This window comes from Barbus barbus (assembly GCF_936440315.1).
Source record: "Barbus barbus genome assembly, chromosome: 5".
In the NCBI taxonomy this organism is placed as follows: Eukaryota; Metazoa; Chordata; class Actinopteri; order Cypriniformes; family Cyprinidae; genus Barbus; species Barbus barbus.
Window position 1 is genome coordinate 21,546,378 of NC_136733.1, and position 11,854 is coordinate 21,558,231.

The 11,854-nt window shown below is 40.4% G+C and overlaps 1 protein-coding gene across 2 annotated transcripts; it reads left to right on the forward strand.

The window, feature by feature from the left end:
• The first annotated feature begins 2,995 nt into the window (after window positions 1–2,995).
• LOC306869643 (arrestin domain-containing protein 3) lies at window positions 2,996–10,070 on the forward strand. 2 transcript variants are annotated; one of them, XM_079416486.1, is made up of 8 exons: window positions 2,996–3,511; window positions 5,815–5,896; window positions 5,993–6,140; window positions 6,227–6,329; window positions 7,276–7,532; window positions 8,638–8,800; window positions 9,070–9,212; window positions 9,313–10,070. In XM_079416486.1, the coding sequence occupies exons 1-8, from the start codon at window positions 3,232–3,234 to the stop codon at window positions 9,379–9,381; spliced, it is 1,245 nt and encodes a 414-aa protein (XP_079272612.1). In that variant the 5' UTR covers window positions 2,996–3,231; the 3' UTR covers window positions 9,382–10,070. The 2 variants fall into 2 exon arrangements, with proteins under 2 accessions (XP_079272612.1, XP_079272613.1); XM_079416487.1 differs by lacking the exon at window positions 2,996–3,511 and adding an exon at window positions 5,259–5,277.
• The last annotated feature ends 1,784 nt before the right edge of the window (window positions 10,071–11,854 follow it).

The following is an 11,854-nucleotide window of genomic DNA, read 5'->3' on the forward strand; positions in this document are numbered from 1 at the left end:
TAAAATACCTAGAGAAGTGGTACAAAGCCTCTCTCGCCAAAATAAGCAGCGTATCTAGGACAGAGAAGCAGGCAGATTAATGGTTGAGAAAGATAGAGGCTTACCAGGAAAGTTCAAGGCTTGGCTGTTTCAGCATGGTCTGCTACCAAGACTCATGTGGCTACTGACAATTTATGTAGTGACTATGACATCTGTGGAAGGAGTCGAGAGGCGAGTAAATAAACACCTCCGCAGGTGGTTCGGAATTCCACCAAGCTTCACATCAGTAGGGCTATACATTAGGTCTGGACTGTTACAGCTACCCATATCATCAGTGGTCAAAGAGTTTACGGTGGCAAAGTGTAGGGCTGTGATTTATGTATAGAGACTCCAGTGATGAAAAGGTCAGAGATGCAGGCATCACCATAAGATCAGGATGCAAGTAGGCAGCTGACACATCAGTGGCGCAGGCTGAGGGCATGCTGAGGTTGAAGGACATCATCGGGGACCCGTGCATGGGGAGACAAGGACTCGGGACCAACCACTTCCAACAATGGGGGAAAGCAGACCCAAGGCAGAAGAGAGATATGATCCAAGCCGAGGTCCGACACCTGGAGGAAGAAAGGCGAAGGTCAAAGGCCGTGGAACTTGGATCACAAGGAGCCTGGACTAAGTGGGACCTACCAAAGAGAAAAATCAAGTCGCCTGAACTTTGGAGACTAGGTCCGATCAGTGTACGACACTCTTCCAACACCAACAAATCTGCATAGGTGGGGAATGAGGGAGGACTCACTGTACAGTCTATGTGGAGGGAGAGGTACATCGGTGCACATTCTGGTGGGGTGCAAGACTGCACTCAGCCAGGGAAGATATAGATGGCGTCATGACAAGGTCCTCTGTGCACTGGCTGACATCTTGGAGCAGGAGAGATGGAAAAAGCGCCAGACCAATGTGAGGCCAGCCTCATATATCCAGTTCATCAGGGAGGGGGAGAAGCCACCCTCCCCCAAGAATACCAAGAAGTGTCTCTTACAGGCAGCACGATCATGGGAGATGAGGGTGGACCTGGGTAGGAAACTACACTTTCCCCAGGCCGTCCAAACATCCCTGAGGCCTGATGTGGTCATATGGTCTGAGGAGGTGAAGAGGATTATCCTGATAGAACTAATGGTACCGTGGGAAGACGGTTGCGAAGAGGTCTCATAGAGGAAGGCTACCAAGTACCAGGACCTAATCCAACAATACAGGGTCAAAGGGTGGCAGACTTGGTTATTTCCAGTTGAGGTTGGCAGCAGAGGTTTCCCGGCGCAGTCTGTGTGGAAGATGTTAACAGCCCTGGGAGTAGCAGGAAGGGAGAGGAAGATAGCGGCTCGCAGTTTGGGGGAGGCAGCGGAAAGGGCCTCTTGTTGGCTCTGGAGTACGTGGGAGGAGTTGAGCTGGAAGCTTGAAGGAGAAGATGGGCAATAACTGGCCATCACTGCCGACCTGCCAACTGGAGGACGTTGTGGTTCAGGGTCGAAACGTCCGAGGAAAGTTGGACGCCACCTGACGACATCTTCCACTGTATCACAGGTCCCAAAAAAGTATTAAGCAGCACAACTTTTTCCAACATTGATTATAAATTAGCATATTAGAATTATTTCTGAAGGATCATGTGACACTGAAAATTCAGCTTTTCTTCACAGGAATAAATTATATTAAAATAGAAAACTTTTATTTTAAATTGCAATAATATTTCACAATATTATTTTGTGAAATAATATTCAGTATTTTTAATAAAAAAAATACAGCCTTGATGAGCCTAAAAACGTCTTTAAAAAATTTACTGATCCCAAACTTTTGAACGGCAGAGTATTGTACTGTAAAAATATTTTCTCAAGTAACCTAAAATGTACATCATTTAGTTACATCAAGGGTCAAATCAAATATAAATAGCACATTAAAGTTAAAAGTTACACACTTTTTTGTGTGCACTCTGTACAGCTCTGGTATAAAGTGTTTTTGCTCAGGTGCCCGAAATGTCCACCCAATAGAGAAAAGTTTTGCTCAGCAAGAAAAAAATTAGAGGGAACATTGGTGGGGATGTGTCTGTTTCACTTTAGGTAAATTCAAATGAGAATTTGAACAAATATCTCCACCTTCAACTCCACTGACTGCACACAAAGGAAAGTTTTAAATTACTGCTCTCCAACAAACCCCTAGAGGGCAGCAGAAACCAGCGTAACTCGTTCACACACGCGCGCCGCGACTAAAGGAAGACAGAGGGACGCACAGAGTTTGTGCAGCCGTTGGGTGGCGCATAAGTTTTAATATTTCATAACTGAACCAGTACTGTAGATCTATAGCAGATATCTTTGTGCCATCAAAGGTGCTACACAAACCCATTAAAACAGGAATTATGAAATTTAGAAACAACATATGAAATTAAGAATATAAAAATATGAAAGTTGGCCTAATATCTGGGAGGGGGAGGGGGGGGGGGGGGGTACTGAAAATTAGGTTCCTGCAAATATTCAGTTCAAGAGACATTATTATGATATATTATAATATATAAAAAATTATGATATAAAGACTGGTACCAATTGGCATCAAATCACCATCTTTATCAAAATGTAACATATCAGCATGTCATGAGCAACGATGCATTGGGATGCAAACGGTAAAACAATATTTTAACTAAAATCAATTGTATTGTTTGAGAGCTAATATGTTGGGGGGAGCAATAAATCGTCAGCTATATTTTGTTCCTGTTGTGCATAATATATACCCACCGAGTAATTAGAGCCCAAATTCACTTAACAATCTAGCCTATGACATGTTACTGTATAACCAAACTGTTCAAATATTAATGTAGGGCTCTACAAACGTGTGAAAAAAAAATGTCCACGTATTTTTTTAATACACTGCTCAGCTGTTCTCTGTTATTTCTCTCCTGAGTCCCTGTCAAAGAACTGCACAAAAAGCGGAAGAAGGGGGACGGATAGCAGCCGTGCGCATGCGCACTAACTTGTTTTTCACAAGCGCAGCGCTTAAAGTGAGCCGGTGGCGAAATTTCGCTGTCTTTCATTGCAGACCATCAAGCCTTCGCCGAGACGCGATAACAGCATCTTTTGCTGTTATTCAGCTCTCGCATCTCAATGACACTACACAGTGCTATCTCTTGCTTTTTTTCATAAGCGATTATTTTCATAGACTTTGCCTTGTGATTTTGTTTAGTCTAGAGAACTTTGTACATTTTATTTTCTTGCCACCATGGTGCTAGGAAAGGTGAAGAGCTTCATTGTAAGCTACGACTGTCTGAATGACAGCAATGTCCCTGTTTTCTCCAGCGGGGACTCCGTCTCAGGAAGAGTTATTATTGAAGTCACCGGGGAGATTCGCGTGAAGTCACTTAAAATACATGCAAAAGGATTCGCAAAAGTCCGTTGGACAGAATCACGAAATGCTGGATCCAACACTGCCTACACTCAAAATTACACAGAAGAAGTGGAATATCTGAATCATAGAGACATCCTTATTGGCCATGAAAGAGGTAAGCATACAGATCAAACATGCTCTCAGTGTAGATTTGTTGAGAAAAGGGCAGTTGAATGTACTGGTGGGATGCTCAGTGGTCCAGGATGACATGACATACTTTGGATGCTGCACAGTACTTGTTGACCGGTGGACCTGTAGACACTATTGTGTGCATTCATATATATTTATTTTCCTTTTTGTTCTATTGTATTTATGTATTAATTTGTTCAAATCGATTGGCTTAATCAAACCCACAAATACCACATGGGACATTACATGACAGACTCATCATTCATTAGAAATAATGAATTGGCAAGACGTGAATGCCGCATTTTCACTATCCCGTTTAAATCACCAAAATGCGTGATATTCGGCACATTTTTTCTATTCTGACTATACTTCAGGATTCTTTCAGGTGTCAGTGAAGTAACGTAGCTTGAATGAATGGTGACCACACAGTTTGCTCATCTCATGCTACAGCCTTATTAAAATCAAGATTCGTTTCGGTGTTCAATCTGTATATTTATTTCGGAAAAACTACATCCAATTCTATATAAGATCACGTATTAAAAACAGTAATGACAGATCTTTCAGCATAATGTCTTAAGTTTCCACCCATCGTTCGAAGCGGTTCAATCCTGTTTTGATGCAGTGTCTAGCTGTTCTTGTCTCTGATTGGTGGAGGGATCAATGTGTATTCTATGACATCATGCTTTTGCGGAAAGTCAGAAAAACAGCAGCAACTTTGCACCATGGCTGTAATATGCAACCTATTCACATACTTTAGCTAAATTTAAATGCATTCAGTGGTCCAATATTCAATCGTTAAGGCTGACTGACAACCTTTTTGTTTAGTATTTTGGTTCGTTTTTGTATAGGCTCTTCACACTTGAAATTGTTAACTCATGTCCTTTCTAAAATTCTGAGTAAATATAGGCTATTCGTGGGTTATATCGTTTCGCACTGTATAAATCCTCGTCTGCATATTTATGACGAAAACTTCTCAGGAGCTGTTTTGATAACTGCTGATCCCTCCTATAATTTGTTTGTCAGCTCTGACTGTTTAAGTCACTTTTTAACGGACAAAAGCGAAAACCAACTGTATGTTTTCACTCCAGTTAATGCAGTTAGTTGTTTGACATTTTTAATTTTCTCGTACAGCGCGTTCCACAGTTTCTGCAACTGGAGCTCATGAATATTTAATGAGCTAAGCAACCGAGGCAGTTTATTGAAGGTCTGTTGCCAAACAACTTGCTGTAACGTTCTACCACCGCACTGTAACGTTAGCTTGAAAACACAGGGTTAAAAATTACAAGTGTGAAAGGTTGCTTAACCCAGTGGTTAACGTGACATTAATACATCCAAATTGTATAATAACTTTTACATTTTCATTTGCTTTTTCTTTTTTTGTTGAGAAGTTTTTGTTAGCCTGAGGTGGAAATCTAGTCAATATTTGCCTAATGTTGAAACTCTTTGTATACAAATCAAATAGTGCATGTTATGACCTTGTTAGTTGCAAAGAAATGCATTCCCATGTAAAAATCTAATCTAAGTCATATCTATTTGTCTTTGCTGCTTCTGTGTTAGTGATTGTTACAATAAAAGTCGATTTATTATTGAAACTGGTCGGTTTTCTGTCGTTTTTTATTTCTGGTGTGTGTTTTTTGTCATATTTCTCTCACGTGTTTGGCTGAATGGGAGAATAGGCTACTCTTGAGGTCCACGCCGCAGCACACGCGTAGATGGACTTGATTCAATGGGAGGCTGCCGCACACTGAATAGGTAACGAGAGCGCCGGCACGAGGAAGCAGCCTGCTCCGGTTTAGGCCGGTCTTCTCTTGCTGGAGTCTGCCCTTGATTGACAGCTCCGTGCTTGTTTACCATGGCTCCACAAAGCTGAGTGCTTAGCTGGGAAAACGAAAGCCGCCGGTGTTTTTCAGTGTTACACAAACAAATTATTTAACATTGGAATTTCGTTTCACATTTACCTTATGTTTCACGTGAACTGCAGTGGATCTGTAGTTCTCTCTCCCATTCAGAATGAATACTGAAACTGAATACACCTGTGCACAAAGTGCAATCATTATAGTTGTGATGAAACACTCATAATTCATGGGTACAACATACTATTGATGCATATCATAATTTGCTGGGGTGTATGAGAATCAATCAACTGTTGTTTTATCAAAATGTTTGCATTTATGAATTTAGCAGAAGTGTATGTGTTTGAATAAATTAGATAATGTAATAATAAACAAGAAGATGATCAATGCTTTGGCAGGTAAGGTATATTTGGAATATTGTTCTCTTCTGTTTCAGATGATGATAACTCTGAGGAGGGACTCACCACTATTCATTCAGGAAGACATGAGTATGCATTCAGCTTTGAGCTTCCACAAACGTGAGTGTCGGTCAGATATGGCCCCAAATAAAATTATTCACTTGAAATGTATATTGTAATTCTTATTCAAATGTTCTCTGTGTAACGGACATGCAGACCTCTGGCTACCTCGTTCGAAGGAAAGCATGGCAGTGTGCGCTATTGGGTGAAGGCCGAGTTGCACAGGCCATGGCTTCTGCCCATGAAGACCAAGAAAGAGTTCACTGTCTTTGAACACATTGACATCAACACTCCTCTCCTGCTGGTGAGTGTTTACATCATTTGCATCATTGCATCAATGACCAGTCAAGGTTTTTGGATTTTAAAGTGTTGTTATTCTATTTTGCACAGTCTCCCCAGGCAGGAACTAAAGAAAAGACGCTATGCTGCTGGTTTTGCACCTCAGGTCCAATCTCCTTAAGTGCCAAAATTGAACGGAAGGGTTATACTCCAGGTAAATCTTCTGTCAGTTAACATTTTCATTATACATTTGGACCCCACTGTACTTTTACATTATACTAGGGCTGCAACTAATGATTGTTTTGATAATCCATGAATCTGTTAATTTTTTTTTTTTTTTTGATTAATCAGATGGGAAAAAGTGTGACAGGGAAAGCCACATTAAACTATAAACTTGTTTGAAGCTCAATGCCAATTCACACCACACAGACAAACGCCAACAAACTCCAGCAAACTAGTCTGTTGTAGATTGTTGGATCAGTGTGTTACCCCTGTTGGCACTGGTTGGCATTGGTTGGAGTTTGTTTTCACCCGACTGAACATGCTTATAGATATAGGATCATCCATTTTCTCCCCAGTCAGTGAGAGTTGGTCGGTGTCTGTTGGTGCAGTGTGAACATGACAGTTATTTTTCATAAGATTCTAAATCCAACGGCCAACTTGTTTGTTGGAGTTTGTTGGCGTTTGTCTGTGCGGTGTGAATTGGCCTTTAAAGGCATAGTTGAAAATTCTGTCATCATTTACTCACCCTCAACTTGTTCCAAACATACATGAGTTTCTTTCTTCTATTGAACAAATGATCTTCTTTTGTGTTTAACAGAAGAAATAAATTCATACATGTTTGAAACAACATGAAGGTGAATAAACTGAGAAAACATCCCTTTAAAATTATGCATTCTCATGTTTTGGACACCTTGGGTTGTACACTTTTGCCGCAGCAGCAGCTTATCTCTGTCCTGCACTGTTTTCCAGATGTGTTTTGCTCATAGAAATGTATTTTTTGCTACTGTAAAGTGTCGCGACTGGCGATAATCAAATATAGTTCAGATTTGTTTTAATTATCGATTAATATCATTTTAATCAAGTTAGTTGTTGCAGCACTACATGATACCCCTTGATACTATTTTGTACCATTAACAATATATAATGTCTTCACACAGGGGAGTCCATTCAAATCTTTGCTGAAATTGAAAACTGCTCTTCGCGTATGGTTGTGCCAAAGGCCGCGATTTACCAAACGCAGACCTTCTTTGCCAAAGGGAAAATGAAGGAGATCAAGCAGTTGGTGGCCAACATCCGAGGGGAGTCGCTTTCTTCTGGCAAGACGGAAACATGGAATGGAAAGATGCTGAAGATTCCCCCTATATCACCCTCCATCCTTGACTGCAGTATCATTAGAGTGGAATACTCACTCATGGTAAGTCATGTGCTTTTATAGTTTGTATTGATTTTGAAGTCTTATGGGGTGCACATAAACTTACCGATCATCTCTACAAATGCTGGTAATCTCAGTATCTTAAAAATGCAAATAATTCAGAAATCCATGTCGATTTCAAGCAGCTGAAGGATCATTTCCTCGACAGCCCCTCTTGCACTTCCACACATGCAGCACTATGAATGATAATAAGATTATGTCAAATTCTCTCCAGCACATGCTGATAAGAAGATCAGCCTAAAATATCTAATGAAATTCAGGCCATTGAGTGTTAATGGCTTATTATCCCCTTAAACCAATCTGTTACTGTGTAATAGTCAGGACTCAGGATCTAAGTTTACTATTTTAATGGACTCAGTTCTAAGGAAACGTTGTTGATATGCTGTGAGTGTGAATACATAATGTTATTTTCTTGCCTTTTTGTGTGATTGAAAATACTCTGGCACAATGAATGGGTCATTCCTACTTGTTTTAAGCAGGCTCCCTGTATTCGCAAATAAATGAATCCACTTAATAATTTGTGACCTTTTAAATACTGTTTCATGGTCCAAATCTCTACTCTGTTATAAGTGAGAATACTATTTCAACGGCTGTTTATAAGCACTATTCATGTATAGCACTCTGAAAATCAGAGTATACTCTACAGCAGGGATCCTCAAATCTGGCCCACTCCTGCAGAGTTTATCTCTAACCCTAATCAAACACACCAGAGCATGCTAATCAGAGTCTTCAAGATCATTAGAAAATCACAGGTAGGTGAGTTTGATCAGGGTTGGAGCTAAACTCTGCAGCAGATTGGCCCTCCAGGGAAATATTTGAGGAACCCTGCTCTACAGTCTCTAAGCTCGCTGCATCCTGGACACAAATATTTTAATGGTTAAGAAAAGATTAATTACTACCTGGCCAACTGAGATTTTGGCATTGAGGTAAAGGTTAGGACAGCGCACTGTGGTTGTATATTAGAACCGTTTGTTTGCTTTGGGGATCTGAAGGAGCATTTGGATCTGGAAATGCTGGAATGTTTTTTTACAAAGGTGCACTGTTTGTGAAATGATTAATTTTATAGCCCAATTTCTTTTATTATCAGGTGTATGTAGACATCCCAGGAGCCATGAACCTGTCTTTAAACCTGCCCCTGGTGATTGGCACCATCCCTCTCCACCCTTTCGGTAGCCGTACATCTTCTGTGAGCAGCCAATGCAGCATGACCATGAGCTGGTTAGGCTTGACCCTCCCTGAGAGGCCTGAAGGTAAGGAACGTCTCCTAGGTTGTCAGTTAGTACCACTAACCACTTGTTTTAAGGGATGTTTGCAATATATGAAGATGGAGGTCATGTGATTTGAGTCTGAGTTTTTTAGATTACACAGATAGAAAAGTCTGTAGAAGCCTTCTAACTTGTTGCTTAATATTTCTTTGAATAAGACACCAAAAGAGGACATGTAGATCACATTGTGTGCAAAGATGAAACCATGTGTTTAGCATGGTAACAGTATTAACATTTGCTTTTGCTGTACGCAGCTCCTCCAGCCTATGCAGAGGTGGTCACAGAAGAACAGAGGCAGAGCTGTCTGGAAGTGTCTTCAGGGCGGGAGAACTTTGATGGCCCGCTATTTGCTTATATCCAGGAGTTCCGCTTCCGACCCCCTCCACCCTACTCTGAGGTAAGCTTTTAGTTTAGTTTTGGTGGAAGGCGTGAAGCTTTCAGCCATGTTTAATGCATTCCACTCACGGCAGCTGTTTCTCTCTTCCCCTCTCCATCAGATTGATCCACATCCAGATCAAGCTACATCAACTGCGGAGCAAAGACTCGACACCTGCCCATCACGCTGAGAAATGCATGGCATGAGTCCAGTGCGATTGGGCTTTAGGAGCTTTCACTTTTGTTTATCTCACGATGACAGTGATTGGTCGCTTTGCTGTCACCACCGAGAGAAAACAACCAGAAGTAAGGGCGCAGGAGTCACTGGCAAATTACCCGACCCAGATATTCGGCCCCTGTGATGGGACACGCCCCGTCGGACTTTGTCAAAGTAGTCATTTTTCTCATGCTTTTCGGTAAAGGTTGACAAAGAACCTTGTCCGAGATCTGAAGAGAAATGCAAGAAAACACTACGACCACAGCCATTTGCATTACAGCTGAGAGAAATGCGATTTTTGATTTACATTTTTTTGCACAAGTTTTTCTTGCTTGCATTTTAAAATCAGTGTTTGTTTTATTTCAGTTTTTAGCCGTTTAGACTAAGAGATTGCCTTTTGTGTGGCTCATGCAAGAGCCAGCAGAGAAGATTCCGAGGAATAACAGACTGAACGGACTGACTTAATGCACTGATCTTGTTCAAGTTCTTTTAAGGTTTGTTGTGTTCATTGATTGTGTTTCCTCGGTCGATAATCTGCTCTTGACGCTCTTGCGACGTTGCCTCGCCAACTTGTAACCCGAGTGTGGCTTTTGTTTTATTTTATTTGTTTTATTATTTGTAGGTATTTTTATTTTGTTTTATTTTCAGCTCTAAATGTAGAATGCCTTTAAGCCAAACGTGGTTTGCTTAGTGTTAAATGTGTTGCACATGTTGTTTGATCAAGAAGCAACAGTCCAGCTCCTGCCGCTCATGTGCGTGATGGGAGCAGAGAGATAAAACAGGGTGGGGTCCAGGCAGGCATCCTGAAAAGTTTGTTGCCTTTCTGTTTGTAGTGTGTAGCAGTGCAGGCTTCAAAATTTCACTGCTTGAAAAAAGCAGTCAGTCTCAGGTGATCTTCTCACTTGCCAAATGATGAAAACAAAAATGGTGTAGATTTGGTTTTGATTGCACTGTTTCAATTCAAGGTAGGAGAATATAGAAGGAATTTCAGATTCAATTTTGAAAAACAGAGTTATGCACAAAGATGCAAGGCAGCTTTCAAAGACTTTCAATGACATTCCCTTTTTGTCCTGCTGCACCAGCAGCCACAATGTTTCTTCAGATCGGTGAAGCCAGATGTGATCCAAAGGATGGCACAAATGCTTGAAAAGCCAAGCTGGGAAGCAAAACAAGGACTCCGGATCCTATCCGGAGACATCCGAATCCAGTTGAAATGAGTTGTACATTTGTTTTTAAAACTCATTCAACTACAGAAGTAGTTTAGGCTCTGATCATGCTTGGCCTTCATTAAGCAATTTTTTTACTGAAATAAAACTGCTCATGTCTGGTTGAGGTCTGGAGAAACAATTTAAACAATTACCAATGTAGATAGTTAAAGTAGTGTTTGAATTTATAGAATTACTCATGTCTGCAAACACAGTGTGTTTGTTATATGTTCATCTGTAATGTGAGGGTTTATGATTCGGCAGCAAACACAGTGGCCTTGATGAACTGATCTTAACATGCTTTATCATTTATGTTATCCTCAATAATCATCATCCTGTTTTCTTTCAGTCCTAGAGATTACTTACTACTACTTTGGTTTAAAAGGACAAAAAGGGAAAACCAAAAAGTCCCTCAAAGCGTGCGTTGATCATGCCACTTTTGAGTTGAATGGGTTTCGGATTTGTTTTTTCAGTTACGAGTTCTGATGATTACTGTTGGGCATTCAGTGTTTGTTTTTCAGACAAACGACCATTATACAGATCCTCTTGTCTCGATTATTATGGGAACAATAGCTGTAGCACACCTCAGAGAAATGGATGACCCATTTCATGCCTGAAGAGATGATTATAAGAAGAGAATGATCTGCTTCTCTGTTGTGTTTTATAGTTTAAAATTGAACCAAAATTGGCCACCAATGAAAGAATAAGCTTAAACACAAAGAGAAAAGTGCTTCTTTTTGTGGTTGGTCAGTACTATAGTCTAATGCTTGGCCTTCCGTGTAGTCCAGTGTTAAAGCTAAACTCTTGACTTTGTCAAGAAACACCTTTAGTGGAAATATGGTATGTTTTAGAAATTAAGTGCAATATTTCTTGAGTTTATTTTGTCTCAGTGGTATATTTTGTCTTATTTCATTGTGATTTCATTTCAGAGATCATTATGAACATTAGATAATGAATAAAATGTATGTTCATAACGATTTAAACTTTTGTCTTAGTTCTTCCTTGGAAATAAATAAACCTCTAAAAACCATACCTTCTGTTGTACTTCTGCATTATTTATAACAAAGCAGCTCTATAATGATTCCATCAGTCTTTACTATGCTGATATAAAGTGCATCAAAGCAAACAGGCTGCTGCTCAGAATTTAAAAAGTCAGCAAGAACTGAAATATGGACATTCAAAACAACTTCAATACTGGTCCCTCCCAAAGAACAGCGCCCCCACAGGCCTCTCTAGCAGTTA